The sequence below is a fragment of the Taudactylus pleione genome, unplaced genomic scaffold (genome assembly GCF_031769625.1).
Source record: "Taudactylus pleione unplaced genomic scaffold, aTauple2 ptg000378l, whole genome shotgun sequence".
Taxonomy (NCBI): Eukaryota; Metazoa; Chordata; class Amphibia; order Anura; family Myobatrachidae; genus Taudactylus; species Taudactylus pleione.
Genome location: NW_028284779.1, coordinates 5,323,237 through 5,347,171, shown reverse-complemented (window position 1 = coordinate 5,347,171; position 23,935 = coordinate 5,323,237). Strand labels below are relative to the sequence as shown.

General features: G+C 46.5%; 1 protein-coding gene across 1 annotated transcript in view; it reads right to left on the bottom strand.

Annotated features, from left to right (window-relative positions):
• DNAH8 (dynein axonemal heavy chain 8) overlaps positions 1-6,764 on the bottom strand; it is a 521,770-nt gene extending 515,006 nt beyond the window's left edge. Inside the window, exons 1-2 of the mRNA XM_088445337.1 lie at positions 6,378-6,764; positions 1,811-1,945 (exon numbers count right to left, since the gene is read on the bottom strand). Coding sequence (XP_088301463.1) covers positions 1,811-1,945; positions 6,378-6,764 — 522 coding nt within the window. The remainder of the gene's footprint in view (positions 1-1,810; positions 1,946-6,377) is intronic.
• Between the last annotated feature and the right edge of the window lie 17,171 nt (positions 6,765-23,935).

Sequence of the window (23,935 nt, the reverse complement as noted above, 5' to 3'; positions counted from 1 at the left end):
GGCATGTTGCGGCTGTGTCAGTGAAAGAGGTTGTGCACACAGACGCTCAACCACTCACATAGGAGGCCATAGCCGGACAGAGAAACTGCAACCAATGGTGGTGTCTAAAAACGCACCAATTTTTATTTTAGCATCTACAGAGGCTGACAGTGGGCGTCTCAGTCCTTGCACATTTACCGGGGAAGGACTTTGTAGCGGCATTAGAATAAAGTCGCAAACTGGCAAGCGCCAATAGATGCAGACACAGACGGGGCTGCATATGACTCAGAATCAACCCGTAATGCCCATTACCTGTGCAAACTGCAAGTCTAGATGAACGTAACTAAGGATGTGCCCAAACATGCACATGAGAAGTCTCTGTGTGCCTAAAGAAATGTAGCTAGGAGCTGAACAGGGATGTGCAGAGTAATAAGAAGATCCATTAGAGAGGCACATGGACAGCGCAATGAATAATGTGGCCTGATGAGGAAGAGAAAGCAGCCTGAAAGCATGTAAAGCTGGGTACACACCTGAAAGATATATCTGCAGATCGACTAAACTGCAGATGATGGTTGTTCATACACACTGTTACAACCATCTGTGCCATCTGGCTGGGGGTCGCATCGTGCCCCCCTTCACGACGGCCTGTGCAGCAAGTGTACGCGCGGTCGGCTTATCACCAATACACACAGCACAATGTGCAGATATATCGGCACGATATGTCTATGAACAACAACGCCGGAACACCGAAGGGGAAGTCCGGGGCGCCCTTAGCGTTAGCAGTAGGAGGAGGGTTAGGTTTGGGGAGCATAGCAGAGTTAGGGTTAGTTTTTTTTTTTTTGGAGGGGGTTAGGTACCCCTAGGAGGGAGGGTTAGGCACAGCGGGGGGAGGTTAGAGTTAGGCACCCCCCCCAGGGAGGGTTAGGTTTAAGGTGCGGTAAGCAGGGGTTAGAGTTAGGCATCCCCAAGGGGAGGTTAAGAGTTAGGCACTAGGGGGGGAAGTTAGGGTTAGGCACCACTAAGGGAGGGTTAGGGGGGGAGGGGTAAGGATAGAGTACATACTGGCCGAGGCACACACAATAGATTGGCAGTCAATTGATTGGCCAATATATCTGCCAGTGTGTACCCAGCATAAATGCCAAGGTATAAGGTAGAAGAAGAGAGTTCCCATTATGGGCAAGGTCTAGGTGTGAGTTATAGGCAGACTGTAGAATTAAGTTGCTAAGACAAAAGAAAAGTAAAAAACTTAAAGGTTCCTTTAAAACAAAAAGATCTTTCAGAAAGATGATAAAGAATCTTGAACCTCTAAATCTATAAGACAGACTCCTACCTGAGGTATCTGCAGGGAGCAGCTTCTAAAAGAATCCTAATTCCTAAGTGAAACGTCAACCAAATTACAAACACTTATGTGTCAGATTTGAGAGAGAGAAACAAAAGTACTATATAAATGCAGTTTTACGGATTAATGTTGGAAAAGAAGTCAGTGACTTCTAATTTCCCCATAATTTACAGGAAGAGGGTAAATTCTGCCACTTAAAACACATTGGGGAAAAATGTAATAGAGTGAGAGTTTAGAAAATGTAAGAGTAAACGTTCACACTTTTTAAACTCGGCCAATGTAATAGAGTCCGAGAACAGGCAACTCACGTTTTTAGACTAAAAAAACTCTCACATTTTAAACTCTCATCCAGATGTTTTCCCATTTTAAAGATAAAACTCGACCAATGTATTAGTGTGAGAGCTTACTGCTAAACTCTCATATTTTCTCTCATATTTTCTAAACTCTCACCCTATTACATTTGGCCCATTGTGTTAAAACATGATAACTTACAGATGGAGCATCCAATAAAATATCTTCAACAGTTGCGGGTTCCAAATCAAGTTTAAATGCTAATATGCCAAATATATATCTATAAAGAGAGTCAATTTTTGTTTTACGATTTTCTCTTTCTTCTCTATATTTGACCTGAAATACAGAAGTACATTCTAATCATTGATAACATTAACAATGGTAACAGAACATTATTGAAGAAGTGAAGTCCATAAAAATAGTTATAACTATTACACAATAAGATTTGAATTAATTATTATTTTGGTAGAAATAAAAAATCAAGTGTTCAGAATTCATGCACAGGTTGAGTCTCCCATATCCAAAATGCTTGGGACCAGGGTTATTTTAGATATCAGAATATTCAGTTTTTTGGAATATTTGCATAAAATAATGAAATATCTTGGGAACGGGACCCAAATCTAAACACAGAATGCATTTATGTGTTATATACACAGCCTGCAGGTAATTTTATACAATATTTTTAATAATTTTGTGCATCAAAAAACGTTTGTGTACATACATGAAATTCATTTATGTTTCATATACACCCTATACACACAGCCTGAAGGTTATTTTATGCTATAGTTTTAATAATTTGTGCTTTAAACAAAGTTTGTGTACATTGAACCTTCAGAAAGCAAAGGGTTCACTTTCTCAGTCATGCTAAACTTATTCCGTATTTCAGAATATTCCGTATTTCGGAATATTTGGATATGGGAGACTCAACCTGTACTGTATTTATAATGAAAAAATATTAAGGAAAAAAATTATAACATATTGGGCCTCAAAGAGTGCTAAGAGCAAATACAGCTAAATCTCTGCCTTGGTAAAACATGCTGTGATGGCTGGGGTTACGTTACGTTAGTATGGAACCTCATACCAGGCGTTTGCCAGACTGCAGCCATGAGTTCAGCTAGACGATCCGATAGAGGGAATTCTGCTGAAGCTACTTTCTGTCGTTTAAACAGAGAGTGCTTGGATTTAGGGTCTGGCTCATTTTCTATTAATCAGATGGATCTGACAGCTCGCACCAAGGCAGGAATAACAATTTCTGACCGACTCTCATCCTACCCCGGAGGGGAGTCAGGGTAAAGGCCCCCATACACGGTGCGATTGCACCGTGCAAGGCGACAGGGGATCCGTCGTCCGACATATTGGGCGGTCTGCACACACGGTGCGATCGGGTGGCCGACCGCCCGATATGCCGGCTCCCCCCCTCTCTCACCCGCATAGCAATCGCATTCCCTGGATCTTAAGGTCCTGCAGAAAGATCAGGGGGTGCGATGTACGACCCCATGGGAGCTCGCTCGGCCCGACATCGAGGCCATACGCGGTGCGATATAGCAGGCAAATCGCACCATTCAGTCGGATCACCTGCTTTATCGCCCCGTGTATGGGGGCCTTTAGAGAGATCAGCATCTGTGACGATGACAGGACTAGTAAAGGATTTACTGGGTAGAGGTTTCCCACCTTGCAACATGGTTTGTAACCATCAGACTCTGTACAGAGGCCCTGATTCAGAGCCGAACGCTCTGACAGAGCGCTCGCTCTGAATCAGGGCCGTCCCTCCTACTTTTTGGAGCGGCCTCCTGGCCGCTCACATAGCTATGGGTGACCACCCATAGCTATAGCGAGCGGCCAAAATGATGGTCGCGATGGTCAAGATGTGACAACCCCAAAGGGGGCATTACATCCTGTTGTGATAACCCCCTCGGGGGAATTACAGCCGGATCCGCTAGGCGGTCCGAAATAGTGGCCAGTACCTGAACAAAGGAGCCCAAGTTATATTTATATATATATATATATATATATATATATATAGCCCCTATCAAATCCTCCTCACTTAAGCCTGCAGCCCATAACTTGTCTGATAGCTGTATGGGGGCAGATGCCTGTTAATACTCCTGCCTTTGCTAGACATAGCTGCAGAGTAAATGGCACACAATATGGCACTGGGTATAATGCAACCACCATGTATGTAGGATACTTGTAGGAAGCAATACACTGGTCCTGTCTTATGCCTGGGTAAGCTGCAGGAGCACACGGCCCAAATTCGGCACAGTGCAACAAATGTATGTGACAAAACCTCACAAATACTTAGGGCCTGATTCAGAGCCGGACGCTCTGACCAGAGCGCTCGCTCTGAATCAGGGCCCTCCTCCATTAAAATGGAGCGTCCTCCTGGACGCTTGTATAGCTGTGTCACCACCCACGGCATATACGAGCATCCAACAAGATGGTCGCGATGGTCTTGACCATCGTGACCATCGGACTTGCGAAGGAAACCCTGCGGTCGGGTTTCCCAACCACAAGCCCTGGAGTGATTTTGGCTCTATCAGAGCCAAAATCACTCCCACTGACATCACTAGTGATGTCAGTGGGGCCTGCTTCAGACGGTAGGCGTTCCCATGGGAATCAACTGGCAGGCAATCAACATCGACAGCACCCCCCCTTTGGTGCGAGACCCAGAGCGATGGAAAGCACGTCGCTCGCCGGGTCTCGCGCATGCGCACGACGGAGCTCCCTCCGTCGTGCGCATGCGCAGTGGGGAACATCGACCCACTTGCGAGCGTACTGCCGCTCGCGAGTGGGTCTGAATGACCCCCTTAGTTCTATAAATGTGAGGCACAGGAAAACCCCTGAATACACCTGTATGTTAAGGTCCTGACTGATGCTTGGATAAGCTGCAGGAGCCCACTGTCTAAAGGTGCCCACACACTAGGCAATATTTAACATGATCAGCCCAATTCCGATGCATCAGGACCACAGATCGTGTAAAATATGTCCTAATCGTGAGTCTCTACTCACGATTACGATGCCGATGCGCGTACCTGCTGCAGGCAAGATCTGAAAATCTCAGTCACGATGCACTGGAATAGTATAGGATGCACGATAGATCGTGGGTCAATTTGACTTGTTTTTAACAACAAATCGTGTCCACGACTGCAGGGGGAGAAATCGAACACGATATCGGATCGTGACCTGAATGCCTAGTGTGTGGGCACCTTAAGTATGCGACACACTGGTCCTGTCTGACACTTTGGTAAGCTGCAGGAGCCCTTTGCCTAAATATGGCACAGTGCAGCACACAACAGTATGTGTCAGACCTCACAAATATTATCTTTTATATATGCGAGGTAAAAGAACCACCTTAACTACACCTGTACTAGGGCAGAATTAGAGGAAGAGTATAGATATATGCTGACAGTTAAGAAACAAAGACACAGACAGGCAGCGCTAGCATAAGTCACATACAATGCAGAAAGTATACTGCAAAGTGGCACTACAACCAACTGCCCAGATTAAGTGTCTGGGAAGACTAGCGTTCCCGCTAGGCTGTTTTAGCGGGGCACGGCGCCCTGCCCTCCTTCTGGAGGGCAAAAAGCTCCCTGCCCTCACAGCCTGCGGGTGCCGTCTTCACCCGTGGGTCACATTGTCTTGCGGGTGGGGAAATGTGCGGTGACCCGGTCACCGCTGGTGAATAGACGCCGGGCGCATGCATATCGGCTGGGTACCCATCGCTCAGTGTGTAGCCAGCTTAAGATTCAACTGAGGAGAAACTGTTCAGAGTTGTAGTGGGGATGAGTTTTTCTGTGGTAGTTAACTCCTAAGTGCCCAGTTCCTGAACACCTTCTACAACTCCATAGTGCAGTGTTCTCATATTGGATAAAGGAGAAATGGACTTTGGACCTGATTCAGATCCGCTCGCTAGATGCGTATGCAAATTTAGCAAGGCAGGCGATCGCACGGCAAGGCATTAGCACGCCCACTATATATTGGTGTGCGATCGCATTGTGTATGCAGGTGTACGCACACCAGCCTATCTTAAGACGCCCACTTTCCCACGTCATCTCCAGGAAGTGTATGCAACAATCGGTAACATCGAGTATCATCACATGCATACGCAGCGCTTGTGGTTGACCATACCCTACCGCAAGCACTGCGAGCGGTTCAGTGTAAAATTAAGCCAAGTGAGGTGTACTATGACGCTGCCTCTTAATTATGCACGCCTCTGAAACGGCGTTAAGACGCTCAGGCACGCCTGTGTTCGCACCTCCACTCCCCTGTTTCTAGTGGCCAGCCCGTCACCATCCCCAAACGGCTTCTCCTGTCACTCATTCAGCCGAGTGGTCTATGTGCAGTGAACGCAAGCTTCCCGATCGCTCGCACTGGTTCGTGCACGCGCATTATGAAGTGTACGCATGCGCAGAATGCAAACATCGGCTTACTGCGTGCGAACGCTTCTTAGCGAGCGGGTCTGAATCAGGTCCCTTGTTCAAAAAAATCTTTGATCCATTAGATAAAACTGAAGTCAGTTGTGTGAGTTTCAAGAAAATTGCAGTGGCCACACTGATGGCTTTATATTTTTATTCACATTTTGCTGCCATGTTACTAATGTTAAAATATGGGAAATTACATTCACTGTAAATCACACACTCTATTTATTTGCTGTTAGTTACTTCTTACTGTTGTATTGAAAGTACTAATTTCACTGTCATTATTAAAAAAAAGCCCTTACAATGCACAACAATACAGAATATCTAATGTAATGTAATAATAAGCATACCTGCTTTTCTTTTAAAGATGCCTGGAAGCTCTGGATACCACATATACTGCGACAAAGCTTATCAAGCTTCAGTTCAATATTTGTGCTTCCAACTGACGTTGTGGTGACACTTTGTGATTGCAGCGCACTTTTAGCTTGTTCTACAATGTGGATAGACTCCGAAGTTGTTCTAGACTTCCTTCTTCTGGTAGAGGGAGCTATGCTCTGTGACTGTATTTTGTGGAAAGGTCCTGTGTTTGTTACCTGTGTCGTGATTACAGGCATGACCGCTTCGGCAATACTGCCAACCTCCATATCCATGCCATTGCCAGAAGTACTGGTCTCTGTAATGTTAACTGTTATTCCATCTCTACCTGGATCTCCATCAATTATTGTTGGCAGTTCCATATTCAATAATAAACTGGAAAACAGTTATTAAATAACTTAAGTTACAAATGTTTTATACATTCACTGTCAGTGATATATATATATATATATATATATATATATATATATATATATCTCAATGTTTACATATATGTAACAACTGTATGTATTGTTGATCTTATTGCTAATCATTTCACTAGAGTCAAGGGGCCAGTTTTCTACCATCATCTTGCACTAGAAGAGATGCATTAAGCATCACAGAGATCCTGGCTTCCCCTGCACCAGGGATGATGAGTTGTACTCCCAGCACCAGCATCAGGGCCAGATTATACAACAAGGAAACTGCCGCCAGATGTGTTTCAATCTTTTTCTTTTTTTTTCAGTTTCCATTTAAAGACCCTGCCTGGTGACTGGCAGGTAGAAAGTGAAGAGGGGGTAGACAGATTGAGTGTTGCAGCATACAATGACCCAGCCTCAAGTGTTAAGGCAGTTTACAGAGGTCCAATGTCTACAACTAGTGAAAGACCGGAGGGGAAGTCCTTTCAGCTAGGGATGGGAACCATTTGATGTTTCATCGGTCACATGGTTTCGATGTTCGATGTTTAACCCTGCAATGTTTAGCATCCAATGTTTCATTACCATCGCTATATTTCTCCCCCGATGTTTTTCCCTACTTTTCCAATGTTTTTTTTTTTTTTTTGTGACAATGTGTGGTGCAGGACTGCTTTGGGCTGCCAGCTGACTCTCTCATGTTTTTTAGTCAATGGCAAAGTAAGAGTGTTCAAAACACACTGACTGAGTTAATACTGGTGGGGGTGGTGGCTGACAGAGTGAAAGACACTCCGGTTAGCCAATTAGCAGCAGCACATAGGACAGTCCCACCCCTGGCTCACTGTCACTGGTGCTGCTCTCAGTGAATACTGATTGTGTGCTGGGGTGTCTGGCTGCTGCAGCTATTGGCAATATGGTAAGCAGCAGTGAGATGATTAAAGTTTCATTAGTTAATGCATCACATTTTATTTCTTTAAAAATATTGATTCACCACAAAACATGTTTTACTTCTACAAATGCATATATCCTTCTACTTTTTGCACCATTTGTGTGTGTATGTGTGCACCATTTTTGTTCTCTGTTTGCCTCCATGAAGTAAATCAATTACATAGTAAATCAATTACTTTAAATGTTTATTAGCCTATTTTATGTTTAAGTACAGACTTTGCATAAAAAACCCATAAACATCGGTAAACATCGGTTCCAGAGAACCAATGTTTATATCTAAATAATGTTTTGGATTCAATGTAAAAAACATCAGTACTTCCAATATTTTGTTTCGATGTCCCATCCCTACTTTCAGCTGTGGCACACAGTTAACTCATGCTGGGTACACACTGGGGGAGATATATGAAGCTCAGAAGCGGTATCAGCACACATACCGCTTCTCCCCGATGTATGATTGAGGTTTGGGTGATAAATGACAGGGGCACTATGCCCCGTCATTTTCGGCGGGGATAGCAGCGGCGATAGCCTGGGCCATGTATGAACGGTCAGACCATCTGACCATTCAGCCCGCTGTAGCTGTCGCTAAACGACAGCTACAGCCTGGCGCTGCCCAAACCCCACAGCAGGGACAGTGCTGTCCCTGCTGCGGCGGCTGCCGGCTCCAGGCTGCGCACGGGGATCTCGCGATACTTGCGAGATCCCGTGCATGCTCAGTGGAACCGGCCGGGTCCGACACACAGCACATGCGCTGTGGTCTCTAGCGGGTAGCGCCGGAGGGGGGATTTATCGCTCCCCCTCTCCGGCCGATGAGATGTTCATACATCTCATCGGTAGTGCTTCCTGCTTCGCCTTGGTAAAGAGGCGAAGCATTATAGCGGCACGTTAATACATCTACCCCACTATGCGTTAAAACATTAAATCAGCCGATAAATTACATATCACACAATGCATATGCCCACGTGAGCATGGGCTCACTGAAGTGGCTGATTTTACTGGGAGGGGGGCTGCAGCCCCTAGGTAAAATCTGCCACTGAGCTGTACATCTGCCAGTGTGTACAGACATCTGGCCAACCTCGTAATAGGGTTATAGAATAAAAGATTAATTGGCCAATAACCTCAGAACAACAATGAACAACTTTAGGCCCCCATACATCAGAGACTGATTGCAGCAATCGTGCAATTTGCAATCCATTGTGTATAAAAATCTTTCCCTTTTTCATTGTGTATAAAAATCTTTCCCTTTTTCAATCGATTGTGGCAAATCTGCAATCGATTGAAAAAGGGAAAGTTTTGTATACGCAATCGATTGCAAATTGCACGATTGTGGCAATCAATCTCTGATGTATGGGGGGCTTTTGTTTCAGCACAATCTGTAGATAAATCTTTCAGGTGTGGATCCATCATTACTGTAATTATAATCCCATGAGATACAATGATCAGAGGGCCTGATTCAGAGCCGGACGCTCTGAACGAGCGCCTGCTCTGAATCAGGGCGTTTTTTTTTTTTTCTGGTGCGTCCTCCTGGACGCTCGCATAGCTGTGGGCTACCACCCACAGCTTATGCGAGCGTCCATGATGATGGTCACGATGGTCAAGACCATCGGGCTTGCGACGAGACCCTGCGGTAGGGTCTCGCTGCCGCAAGCCCTGGAGTGATTTTGGCTCTATCAGAGCCAAAATCACTCCCACTGACATCACTAGTGATGTCAGTGGGGCCGGACCCAGACGGTAGGCGTTCCCATGGGAACGCATCCGTCTGGGCAGCCACGCCCCGGCACGCCCACCAAAGGGGGCGTGCTGTCACTCACCATCGACAGCACGCCCCCTTTGGTGCGAGACCCCGAGCGACGGCTTCCCTGTCGCTCGCCGGGTCTTGCGCATGCGCACAATGGAGCAGCCTCCGTTGTGCGCATGCGCATTTGGGTACCATCGACCCGCTTGCGAGCGTCCTGCGCTCGCGAGTGGGTCTGAATGAGACCCAGAGGAGCTTGTACTGTGCTCTGGTTGAAGGAGATCATCCTCTGTATCATCCGGCACCCGCAGAGACAGGGGCTCCGAAAGGAGCCCTCCCTGCGTCCTGCCCGGAGTGCTGCCAAGGCTACTACTGCGCACATGCGACTAGTGCGCAGGGAGCCAGCCCATGCGCAGCAGTCATTTCCGGGGAGGTTTCTGGGGGAACCCTCTGACGGCTAATTAAGCCATGTGCAGCCCATAGACTACAGCGGCTAATGCCATCTAGAAAATAAGACAGGAATAATATAAAATACAGGAAATTTATATAGTTTAGTTGGTCTATATATTGTAAAACAGGAACTTTTCAAAGGACGAATATCTAAACCTGAGGCTGCCCTTGAAATAAGGGCCAATTGGAAATTATGGAATTATTACTCTTTATAAGGAGCTGGATGACTTCTATAGTATGATATACATTGAATGAGGTTAGCAGGCGTGGCACATAGAGTCACCACTGGTTTGGAAACGCTCTGGACAGTCCAAAAACCACAAAGACTGTCCGGAGTTTGGATGCCCACTTTGCCTAGACAGGTGGCGTCCGAGAATTTCGACCACCGCTCAGTTCTGCCGCCCGCAAACACTACCCCGCATGCCAGCCCTGGCACGCATCCTGGTCACCCCTGCACACGGAATCGGTATGAAATACCGCCTGACGCATGGCCGGCAGTTCGATTCCCGACAGCGTCAGTCCGACAGATGCAGAGATCCCGGCAGCCCTGGAAATCCCAATCGTCCCTAAGGTAAGTACAAACTAATCTAACCACCCTACCCCTCCCTTAGGGGTACCTAACCCTAACCTTCGCCCCCTGTGCCTAACCCCCCCCCTCTTCCCCGCTGCCTGAACCTAAAGCTGGCCACACATCTAAAGATTATCTGTCCAACCAGCCAACTAGTTGATTGCTTGGAATGAAAATCTGGTAAGGAATACAATCAGCAATTTGCTCCCAAAAGCTGGAAATTGGACCAAAATTGCTGTTTGAACAAATAGTTTAGATCAAACATTTAACAAACTTGTCTAAACGACTATTTTCATCTGTTTTCTGGCATTTAGGAGCAAATTGCTGACCATCATTTACTCCTATACGTTACCAGATTTTTATTCCAACCAATCAACAAGTTGGCTGGTTGGATGTAAGTTGGTCTAGTGTGTGGCCAGCTTTAGTCCCCCGGGGGGTGCCTAACCCCCCCTTCCCCTAGCCTAACCCTCCTGGGGGGGTGCCTAACCCTAACTCCCCCCCGGGTGCCCTAAACCAATCCCCCCCGCGGCTGTCCGCTCGCGGCGCCCGGTGTCGGAAAAATGACAGGCGTATAGATTTAGACGGCTGTCATTTAACCCTCGCAGGGATAAAGCAATCGGGAAGCCGGCTGTCGGGCTTACGTCAGCCGGTTTCCCGGTTGAATACCCTGCACACCTATTCAAGATTCCTAAAGCCACCTAACGCACGCACAGCCGTGCCTCTCCTCCACCTGCTGCCTGACGCCTCTGTGAGCTGCAGACAGCTAGGATTGCTGGTACTTAGGACTCCCCAAACATTCTTAAACCCACTGTATCAATTTTCGCCCTTTTTTTTTTTCTCTAAATACAGATAAACTGATCAATGGAATTTTGTGTGTATTTACTATTATAATTGTGTATTTGCTATTATACCCTATTGCAGTTTTGGCCACACCTCGTTTGGGAATTTTAAATTAAAAAGGTGGACACCCTAATGGCTCAGCACTAGCTGTAATCTGCCTGTACTGTAATATGTATACAGCTATGTCACAGTGCTTTATCCTATACAATGTGGGGCCCTTGTCTATGTGATAGGGCCCCGGTATGTATAACTGGTAAGCTGAACACCGTGCTCTTCATATTTATGGGTCACAATAAAATGATGAGATAATAATGTTGTGCCCCCAATATCCCTGTGCTCCACACACACAGATGTACAATAATAAGACTCTCACACCCCCGACTTTTCCTCCCAGCTCCGGCCGCCGGGGTCGTCGAATGTCATGTGATCATGTGACGGATCGAGGAGGAAACGAACCGCGTCTCCTGCACCCGCGGAAGGATACCAGCAGTCCCGGCTGTGTAGGACGCGATATTCTTAATATTTATACTAGTTCATCTCACGACTAGCACGCTGCGGGGTGTAATTGGTTATGATGAGTGGAGCTCGGTGATTCCGGGCAGCTACGAGCTACCTACCACCATTACATGGGAACTACCTACCGCGGAAGCGGACGGGCTTTTGTGTACGCGGTGCTGCAGCTGCTAATTTAGGCGGGAGATAACTGCCATGCGGGTGCGCGTGGTTGCCAACCGTCATGCTCTGTGTGTGACATGTAGACTGTGACTTACCTCCCCCCATACAAATTACATGTCACACGCCTGATATTATACTGTATGTAACAGAGCTATACTGATATATCTGCCAGTTACATAGTTGTTATATAGGTGTCTGCAGTCCAAGGCAGGGGCGTATCTATAATGGGTGCAGGGTATGCAGGGAACACGGGCCCCTGGGTCCAGGGGGGCCCCGCACTGCACACCCTGCACCCACAGAATTACTTACCTCTCCGGAGTCCCACATCAGCGCGGTGTCTGGCGCTCTAAGAACAACTGTAAAATGTCCGCCGTGGCAAAGAGGAGGGGGCCCGTGACGGAGACTGCACACGGACCCCCTCCTCTCTAGAAACACCCCTGGTCCAAGGCTTATTTTATTAAAAATCGGTGTCCATACTACATTTAGTTGAATACTGAAAATAGCCAACATTTCAAGATACAGCATATAGGGGCCCATTTACAGACCCTCCAACATGACCCATTCCATTAGGTACAAAATACTCTGCTCCTGGACTTCCCACCTAATTGATGATTGCAGCCACCTGTGCTGAAACCCCTGTCTCATCAATTACCTAGTTCACCACAGGTGTCTGCAATCATTAATTAGGTGGGAAGTCCAGGAGCAGAGTGTTTTGTACCTAATGGAATGGATCATGTTGGAGGGTAGGCATTTATCATTTTATATCTGTATTAAGGAGGGACCGCAGCAAATATCTCTGATACCTGCCGTGATCCCTTTATTCCCGCAGGCAGCAGCATCCCCTATATACCAACATCTGGAATGTGATGCATTCCGGATATTAGCCCCCACAGCTATCGCATAATTGCCTACTTTCCTCAAATGGTTGGAAGCCCCCTCCCCCCCACCAGGCGACCGCTCTCACCTTGCATAGGTGGCCCGGTCCGGTGGGAACTGATGACGCGATTCGTGCTAAAATGCGTCATTGTGCAACTGCCCCCTGCTAGACAGTGCCTGTAATCTAGGCATTCTGTAGTGGGGCGGGACCACGATGCAGAGATCGCGTGGTCACACCCCAGCCCACAAAACCGCATCACGCCACCCCTTGCTGTGCCAAGCTGGCTGCCTCCCCCGGAAGAGGCAGCCAGATTGTCGGCAAGCCTGAGCTAATGTCATCTGAGATGGCATTAACCGCTATGGGCTACACCGCACATCATTAGCCGGCATGGGCTATGGTGACCATGCATGTGCAGTCCATGGGACTGCGCATTCGCAGCAGCCCCGGCAGCTCTCCTGGCACATCGCAGGGACGGGCTCCTTTTCGAGCCCGTGTCTCTGCATGTGCGGATGATACATCCAGGCGCTATGATCGAATACTGCAATGCGATCATGTCATGCCCAGATCACACTGTAATAGCGATCTTTAGTAAATGGGGGCCCATGTAAAAATTATGTGTGGGTGCAGGGGTGAAATAACATTTTTAAATTGAGGGGGGGGGTCAAGATATATAATTTTGTTTTGGGGCCCATAAATTTCCGAATGCCAGCCCCTCATTTTATTTGTCTCATATTTAATGTTTTTTTCATGGACTCATTACAGTGCCCTGTACCAAATAAATCATACTAATTTTCCTGTATTGTAATATCCGCGCTTTTCTGTAGCACCTCCCAGCAGTGTCTCCTCATTTCGATGGCAGCAGTTCTTCACATGTTACAGCATCGTTGACGGACCCTTCATGGCAACTGGTACCTTTTTCAAATATTTGGGAGGTGTGTGAAACCAAACACTGCCGGCCCCCTAACCTGCTCCAATGCCACTGTCACTTTTAATTTCACATGCCACTGTCACTTTTAATTTCACATTTTATATGGGATATGTGTAATCCTCTTTATTTAAGCAGGACAGCGCCAACTAGAGGGGACTGCACCATAATTTGGTATTTGTCATGAACTTGCATGATAGCGGGAGGAACGTCTTGGCTTGTGAATGAGAGTCGCAGGCGCCTTCATCTGGTGCGTGGCAGTTCAGAGGCGTACTGGGTGCAGCCCGGCACTTCTAGAGGAGCTAATTACTGCCACATGGGTTGCGGCAAGTTCCCCATTATGGTATAACCATGCTCCCTCTTTGTGTGCTATCCTGCTTTACTGCATAGTGACACATTACAGACGTGTAACTGACTTGCTCATGTGGTTGTCACCTTTTTTGTGCAAAAAAAAAAAATACTGACCTTCATACTTCTGGTATGTTTCGGCCTTGTAAATAACATCATATTTTGCAGTTCTGGTGGCAACCCGGCATGCACACTTTTTATAATTATGACATACAAAGACCCTGTGACGTGCCCCATTCCACCCAGTACAAAATGTTCTGCACCCTAAGGACCTGTCTCAGAGTTGTTCGATAATACTCCCGCAGCTGTGATTGTCGTAGCTGTGCGAAAATATGCTAAAGCAACAGCGGCCGGGACCTATACTGAAAGGCCCACCTGAGCCATCGCAGCTGACCGCAACTGTGTATATATCAGACGCAGATCAGGCAAACATCGACCCCTTGATTAAGTCTATGGTTACTCAGAATGGCCGCCGTAACTGAGACACCGGAGCCATGTTAACTGCGTACAAGATCACAGACCCCGGATATGAAACGCCCCTGACACGGTCGATACACACCTGCGTTTTTAGCGGACAACCCAGTTGCCACCCCCAAACGCTCACTGCCTGTCAGTCATTCTGCGAATAAAGACTCACAGCGTGCGACTACGGTAATGTAACAACACATCGCTCCATTTGCGAAAACTTCGGCATAACGTACAACTCCGAATGAGGCCCTCAGGGCCTGATTCACACCCACTCGCAAGGTTGCGTTCGCTCGTAGCTGCCGATGTTTTGCAATGTGCACATGCGTATGCATAGCACTGCGCGTGCGCGAACTAGTCCATGCGATCGCGAAGCGATCGCCCCATGTCCAAAGATGCCCCGCCAGAATGAGTGACCGGTCAAGCCGTTTGTGGGTGGTGACAGGGGTTGGACAATGAAACTGAGGGAGTAGAGATGCGAACGCAGGTGTGTCTGTGCATCTTAACGTCATTCCAGAGGCGTGCATTATTAAGATGGAGTGTCATAGTACACGTCACCTGGCTGGATTTTACACTGAAGTGCTGTGTTCCCTTCTGATGGTACTCGATGTTACTGATGGTTGCATACACTACCTGGAGATGACATTTATAAGGTGGCATCTTAAGAAAGGCTGGTGTGCGTCTGCATACATAGGGCGATCACACTCCAAGACATAGTGGGCGTGCTTATGCCTTGCCGTGCGATCGCCTGCCTTGCTGTTAGATGCGAACGCATCTAGTGAGCGGGTCTGAATCGGGCCCTCAGTTCCTAATGCATTTCCCATTGTTACATTGTAATTAACTATTTGGGTTTTTTTTGTTGTTTTTTACTTATCTTTTTAATAAAAAGTGTCCTCATTAATTTTATGATGATGTAACTGGTATGACATCATAGTATGGGGCGGACAGAGGAGCTGTCTTCTCCTTTACAGTAATCAGACAATCCCCATTAGGTAGGTCTTCACTCTTTTTAATACTGATAGATGCAATACAAGATGGATCTATCAGTAATTATAATGGCAGCTATTTCCAGAGCCATTAAAAAAAAAACAATAAAAATAGAAGCCTACCTAGACTAGAATGAAACATCCCACAATGAATGACTGCATCATAAATTTACATATTTAATATATAATTTGGGCATGGTCTCCCAAATACACGTAACATTCACAAAAAGGAAGATAAAACGGGTATAAAAGTCCTATAGTTTATTATTATGTACTTAAAATGTCAAACACAATCTATCTTATGCTCATTATGGGCCATATTCAATTATAGGTGAAAAGCTGAGATCTGCGAAAAAGTATCGCCGATTGTGTCTTTTCACCTGTCGGAAACTTATTTCGTATTCAATTCCACATGCTTTTTGCGTACACGGAGAGTCAATGCATTGTAACTGGTGAAAAAGATTTGCCTCTGAATAGCAGGAGAAAATATGTGCAACATTTTTATTTTGGGGTGCAAAGGTGGGGAAACCACTCAGAACCCTTGGGATAGCCCCCCAAAGGACAACTGCGTCAAAAAAATCCAGAAAAAAAAAACTTTAGAACACTCCAAAAAAGTACTTTCATTTTGGGGCGAAACAGCACAAAGTGGGGGGACCACTTCAAAAACTAGCGAAATAAGGTTCTGGGGGTGCTCTAAGAAGGGGTCAAGTGTTTTTGGGATTGCAGGTTCTTGTATGAGGGAGGAATTTCACTTTTATTAAAACCTCACTTTACAAACATTAAAAGATGCTTGCACCCATTTTCAGGTACCCCAAATTTGGCAGGACTGCTTATTTTTTACAAAAAATACTGCTTTATGCCATTCTTCACCACCTGTGCAAAGACGCTAATTAGAGGCTATTGTACCAACTTAAATACCCCAAACAGTTTTATTAGAATTAATCGGGCACTACTACGTTAATCCCCAATGCATCTCCTGCATTTTTGGGGGGTTCAGGCTGATTTCCTCGATTCTGACACCAGTTTCCGTCTGTTCTGACTTCGCGTGTCGCCATTTTCGCATCTTTGGAATTAAATACGGTGAATAGCGGGGACGCGCACGATAAGTTTCTGCAGCCAAAAGTCGCGATGTAGGCGAATAGTCCAGCAGGCGGAACTTTATCGCGTACGCGAAACTAATTGAATACCGCCCTATGTATGTTAGTGAAATTATAAAAATAATTGTTTAAAATATTTTAGATGTGTTTGTGAAAACGTCTTCATTTATTATTAACCCAATAAATGAAGGGTCCATCCCTCTCCTTGTGATCAAAAATATCCAAGAAGATAGAATTTATCAGGGATAAGATAATTGTCTTTATTGTAGTGTGATACATAATCACATTCTGCTCTGAGTTAGTAACAGCTCAGTGTGAGTAATAAGAGGGGGATTTTCTTACAATTCCTTTATTCACATATTGCTCATAGCCACATATCACCCTATTGTATATCTCCAGCTAACACTGGATCTTTGAAATGCACAATATGGGGTGTGTCACAGTGAATTCAGGTCATCGCATAGTTGCAACCTTGCCAGTGGTAAATCTCTAATCCTAATGTAGATTTCTACCAGTAAATAGGCCTTTTAGGTGTGTTGTGTGTCAGAATATTTTTTTTTAGTATATTATTATGACTACTGCAAATTGCTATTAGGTCTATAACCCACATTGACCTGCTCCATTACATATTAATTTCACAGTACAGTACACACTGATTTTCCTAGATTATTAGAATGTGGTTATAACTGTTACAATACAAGGCACTAAACTTGTTATTCCATTTAACATTTAACACTAAAATAGGATACACTGTGACATTCCTTTTTCTTTCATTCTTTCAAATACTTGTTGCACTTACAGTATGTATTGTTGCTCTCTCATCTCTCAGCCCATGCTGATTGTTTCTTGTCTGATGTATGGTCACTGCTAGTTTCTCCTTTAAATTGATTCACTATACCAGTGATTCCCAAACTTTTTTGAATCACAGCGCCCTAGAGTATCAGCATTGTTTTCACGGCACCCTTAAGCCAAGAGTTTGTTATTGCGAAATTCAGAAAAAAATGTAGTGGTCAGGGCCAACTCCAGGGCTAATAGCGCCCTGTGCCGGCCGATTGCCCTGCGCTCCGAAATTGGGGCGTGGCCTAATTACCATAGACCACGCCTCCTTATGTGACGTTATCTGAGGGACGTGCCCGCATGGCACGCCTCCAAATAACATCAGGCTGGGAGGAGCCTCACTAGCTGGGCTTCCCCCAGCCCTCTCACGGCACTGAATGGATGCCGCGCGCATGTGCGCAGCTTCCATTCGGACTCCAGGGTCCCGGCGCGATGCCATGCGGGCACGCCCCCAGATAACATCACATAAGGAGGCGTGGTCTATGGTGCCCCTGTTCGACCGATCAGGTCGAACTCCCCTAGAGCTGGCCCTGGAAGTAGTACAGTGAAGTAAATTCTGCTTACCTGTCATCCTTAGGTTTGGTTATATAGTGGTGGACAGGTTTGTGCTCCTGTTTGTGCACATATTTACATTACATTGATTATAAATAATTTGATTTGGTGCTGGACCAGCATCTGTATTCTGGTTCACTATTATAATACAACAGGTCTTCTGATGCTAACATGCATCCCTGATTCAGGGGCCCATTTATCAATGAGTTTTATCATACACAATAGTGATAGAAACTCATTGCATATGATAAATAGTGCTGCAGCCAATCAGCTCCCAACTGTCATTTTTCAAACAGATGAAAGTTAGGAGCTGATTGGCTGGAGCACTATTATGATACGCAACAACTATTGTGCATACACACAATATGCCACGTCATGTCAGGAACTGGTAGTGACGTCATTGTCGGCGGTTCCTGGGCCAGCATATAGGTTGGCCGGCTGTACAGACAGCCAGATGTACCGATATATCTGCAAGATATATTGTCATTGGCTGTACTGCGCAGCTGACCAGATATGCTATACATTACTATGGGCAGCACAGATGGTGTAATGGTTAGCATTACTGCCACACAACACTGAGGTTGTGGGTTCGATTCCACTACGGCCCTAACTGTGTGGAGTTTGTATATTCTCCCTGTGCTTGCGTGGGTTTCCTCCGGTACTTCGGTTTCCTCCCACACTCCAAAAATATACTGGTAGGTTAATTGGGTCCCAACAAAAATTAACCCTAGTGTGTATGTGTGTGAGCATGTGATAAGGAACATAGGGGGTCATTCAGACCCGCTCGCGAGCGCACGACGCTCGCAAGCGGGTCGATGTTACCCCAATGCGCATGCGCACGACGGAGGGAGCCAAGCTGTCGCTCCGGGTCTCGCACCAAAGGGGGCGTGCTGTCGATGGTGAGTGGCAGCACGGCCCCTTTGGTGGGCGTGCCGGGAGGCGTGGCTGCCAGACGGAGGCGAACGCCTACCGTCTGGGTCCGGCCCCACTGACATCACTAGTGCGGTCACCGAGACCCTACCGCATGTTCTCGTCGCAAGACCATCGCGACCGCATATGCTGTGGGTGGTTACCCACAGCTATGCGAGCAGCCAGGAGGCCGCTCCATTTTCAGGTAGGAGGGTACTGATTCAGAGCGAGCGCTCTGGTCAGAGCGTCTGGCTCTGAATCAGGCCCATAGATTGTAAGCTCCACTGGGGCAGGGACTGATGTGAATGGACAAATATTCTCTGTAATGCGCTGCAGAATATGTGTGTGCTATATAAATAACTGGTAATAAATAATAATAACTATACCCAAAGTACATTTCACATTTTATTTATCAAGGGCCATACCTTGCTACAGGTTTACCATGTATAGCCTGCCTTACTGATAAACCTGCCAATCATAAAAAGGAGTGATCTGAGGTTTATTGGTTTACCTGACACCATCAAAAGCCATGATCGTTTTCACTTTCTTCAGAAAACCTTAAATGTATTTGGTGCAGATAAGTAAATAATAATAATAATAATAATGAGAAGGGGAATAGAAACCTAGGGCCTGATTCAGAGGCTCTGAATCAGGGCGTTTTTTTTTTAAGTTTCACCACCCACAGCTAGTGCGAGCGACCCTTAAGCCAAGAGTTTGTTATTGCGAAATTCAGAAAAAAATGTAGTGGTCAGGGCCAACTCCAGGGCTAATAGCGCCCTGTGCCGGCCGATTGCCCTGCGCTCCGAAATTGGGGCGTGGCCTAATTACCATAGACCACGCCTCCTTATGTGACGTTATCTGAGGGACGTGCCCGCATGGCACGCCTCCAAATAACATCAGGCTGGGAGGAGCCTCACTAGCTGGGCTTCCCCCAGCCCTCTCACGGCACTGAATGGATGCCGCGCGCATGTGCGCAGCTTCCATTCGGACTCCAGGGTCCCGGCGCGATGCCATGCGGGCACGCCCCCAGATAACATCACATAAGGAGGCGTGGTCTATGGTGCCCCTGTTCGACCGATCAGGTCGAACTCCCCTAGAGCTGGCCCTGGAAGTAGTACAGTGAAGTAAATTCTGCTTACCTGTCATCCTTAGGTTTGGTTATATAGTGGTGGACAGGTTTGTGCTCCTGTTTGTGCACATATTTACATTACATTGATTATAAATAATTTGATTTGGTGCTGGACCAGCATCTGTATTCTGGTTCACTATTATAATACAACAGGTCTTCTGATGCTAACATGCATCCCTGATTCAGGGGCCCATTTATCAATGAGTTTTATCATACACAATAGTGATAGAAACTCATTGCATATGATAAATAGTGCTGCAGCCAATCAGCTCCCAACTGTCATTTTTCAAACAGATGAAAGTTAGGAGCTGATTGGCTGGAGCACTATTATGATACGCAACAACTATTGTGCATACACACAATATGCCACGTCATGTCAGGAACTGGTAGTGACGTCATTGTCGGCGGTTCCTGGGCCAGCATATAGGTTGGCCGGCTGTACAGACAGCCAGATGTACCGATATATCTGCAAGATATATTGTCATTGGCTGTACTGCGCAGCTGACCAGATATGCCTGTGAATTACGTCATTCACAGACATATCTTTCTGTACATACCCGCCGATGCACTATGCGATATGTTGTTCGTCGGATGATGATATGTTGTTCGTCGGATGATTGAACGACATATCACATAGTGTGTACCCAGCATTACTATACTATACTAAAGTATACTATACATTACTATGGGCAGCACAGATGGTGTAATGGTTAGCATTACTGCCACACAACACTGAGGTTGTGGGTTCGATTCCACTACGGCCCTAACTGTGTGGAGTTTGTATATTCTCCCTGTGCTTGCGTGGGTTTCCTCCGGTACTTCGGTTTCCTCCCACACTCCAAAAATATACTGGTAGGTTAATTGGGTCCCAACAAAAATTAACCCTAGTGTGTATGTGTGTGAGCATGTGATAAGGAACATAGGGGGTCATTCAGACCCGCTCGCGAGCGCACGACGCTCGCAAGCGGGTCGATGTTACCCCAATGCGCATGCGCACGACGGAGGGAGCCAAGCTGTCGCTCCAGGTCTCGCACCAAAGGGGGCGTGCTGTCGATGGTGAGTGGCAGCACGGCCCCTTTGGTGGGCGTGCCGGGAGGCGTGGCTGCCAGACGGAGGCGAACGCCTACCGTCTGGGTCCGGCCCCACTGACATCACTAGTGCGGTCACCGAGACCCTACCGCATGTTCTCGTCGCAAGACCATCGCGACCGCATATGCTGTGGGTGGTTACCCACAGCTATGCGAGCAGCCAGGAGGCCGCTCCATTTTCAGGTAGGAGGGTACTGATTCAGAGCGAGCGCTCTGGTCAGAGCGTCTGGCTCTGAATCAGGCCCATAGATTGTAAGCTCCACTGGGGCAGGGACTGATGTGAATGGACAAATATTCTCTGTAATGCGCTGCAGAATATGTGTGTGCTATATAAATAACTGGTAATAAATAATAATAACTATACCCAAAGTACATTTCACATTTTATTTATCAAGGGCCATACCTTGCTACAGGTTTACCATGTATAGCCTGCCTTACTGATAAACCTGCCAATCATAAAAAGGAGTGATCTGAGGTTTATTGGTTTACCTGACACCATCAAAAGCCATGATCGTTTTCACTTTCTTCAGAAAACCTTAAATGTATTTGGTGCAGATAAGTAAATAATAATAATAATAATGAGAAGGGGAATAGAAACCTAGGGCCTGATTCAGAGGCTCTGAATCAGGGCGTTTTTTTTTTAAGTTTCACCACCCACAGCTAGTGCGAGCGGCCTGGCGATGGTCGTGATTATAGCGACCATCGGGTTTGCGTCGAGACCCTGCGGGAGGGTCTCGGCTCCCGCAAGCCCGAGTGGACTTCCTGCGGACTCGTGATGTCAGTAGGGCCGCCCACAAACGGCAGGCGTTCCTAAGGGAACGCCTGCGTTTGTGCAGCCACTCCCCCTCCCCGCCTACAAAACGGGGCGAGCTGTCATTCAACATCGTCAGCCGCCCCTTGTTGTAGTGAGCCCCAGAGTGACGGAGCTGCCGTCGCACGCTGGGGCTCGTGCATGCGTACGCCGGAGGCGGCGCATGTGCAGGGGCCAAACATCGACCCGCTTGCATGTGCTATGCGCTCGCAAGCGGATCTGAATCAGGCCTCTAGACCTGATATGTTCCTTAACAGCAGGAATCTGAAGGCCATTCTTTACTCATATTGGCTCCCCAAGTGTTAAGGCCCCCATACACTATCTGACAGATCACTGGATCCTGCGATGGGATCGATAACGCCGATCCGCCAGTCCGAAATGCCGATCTGCGGCCATCAATATTCCGAGAACCATCAGAGGATTGGTGAAAGTATACATGTTAAATTTTAACGATTGGCAAATCACGTTCATATTTTGATCATTATCAGCAAATCAGTGAAATCAAACATTTTGGATTTCACCAATCCAGAGATGCTGGGTTGCAGGATTGCAGGAACGCGGCAATCCATTACTGGTGTATTGGGGCCATTACAGTCATGCTGTTTTAGCATTTCAGGATTTTTCATCTGTGGCATCCCAGAAACATAGGGACTTCTTGAGATAATTTATAAAACAAATGATTAGTTTTGACGCCATTAGTTTTGACGCCTATTCCCAATGTAATGGCACAGGCAAACCAAATGAGGATTTCATATTTGGGGAGCATCAGTCCATCCTGCCCAGTCAGTCCCCCCTTCTACACACACGTACGCACGCATGTATACACACACGTATATACACGTATGCAAAAAACTGGATTATTGGTTTACACCACAGGTTCTAAAACTCGGTCCTGAGGACCCCAAACAGTGCATGTTTTCCAGGTCTCCTCACAGTATCGCAAGTGAAATAATTAGCTCCACCTGTGAATCTTTTAAAATGTGTCAGTGAGTAATAAATACACCTGTGCACTTGCTGGGTGACATGGAAAATGTGTCGTGTGTGGGGTCCTGAGGGCCGAGTTTGAGAACCACTGCCTTAGGAAGTATTTAACAGTGGTCAGTATCAGTCAGTGCAATTTTCTTTACTATACACTGTATGTATATATTTAAAAAGAGAGCAATAAAATGTCACATTGAGATTTTATTCTATCAGTTTGTTATACAGTGATCTGTATTGAACTTTTTCACATATTATGTTTCTTTGTTGTACAGTACTTTGTCATTTACACTGTTTGTTTTGTTTTTAAATTATGTCAACTTTGAAAATGCAGAATTTAATTACTTCCTGGAATTTATCTTTAATTTAGTGGTTGTTATATGCAGATACAAGTTCAGATTATGAGCATCAGGAATAGAAAACAGAATGATCACTGATTTAATTTTGCCAGGACAGCCCTTATTATACAGGAGCATTGGGAAAGTGCTGTGTCACACTGCACACCAGGCTGGTCACATCTGAATGGTGTCACACTGCACACCAGGCTGGTCACATCTGGATGATGTCCCACTGCACACCAGGCTGGTCACATATGGATGGTGTCACACTACACATCAGGCTGGTCACATCTGGATGATGTCACACTACACACCAGGCTGGTCACATCTGGATGATGTCACACTGCACACCAGGCTGGTCACATCTGAATGATGTCACACTGCACCCTAGGCTGGTCACATCTGAAGGGTGTCACACAGCACCCCAGGCTGGTCACATCTGAAGGGTGTCACACCGCACACCAGGCTGGTCACATCTGAAGAGTGTCACACTGCACACAGGCTGGTCACATCTGGATGGTGTCACACTGCACATGAGGCTGGTCACATCTGGATGGTGTCACACTGCGCACCAGGCTGATCAAATCT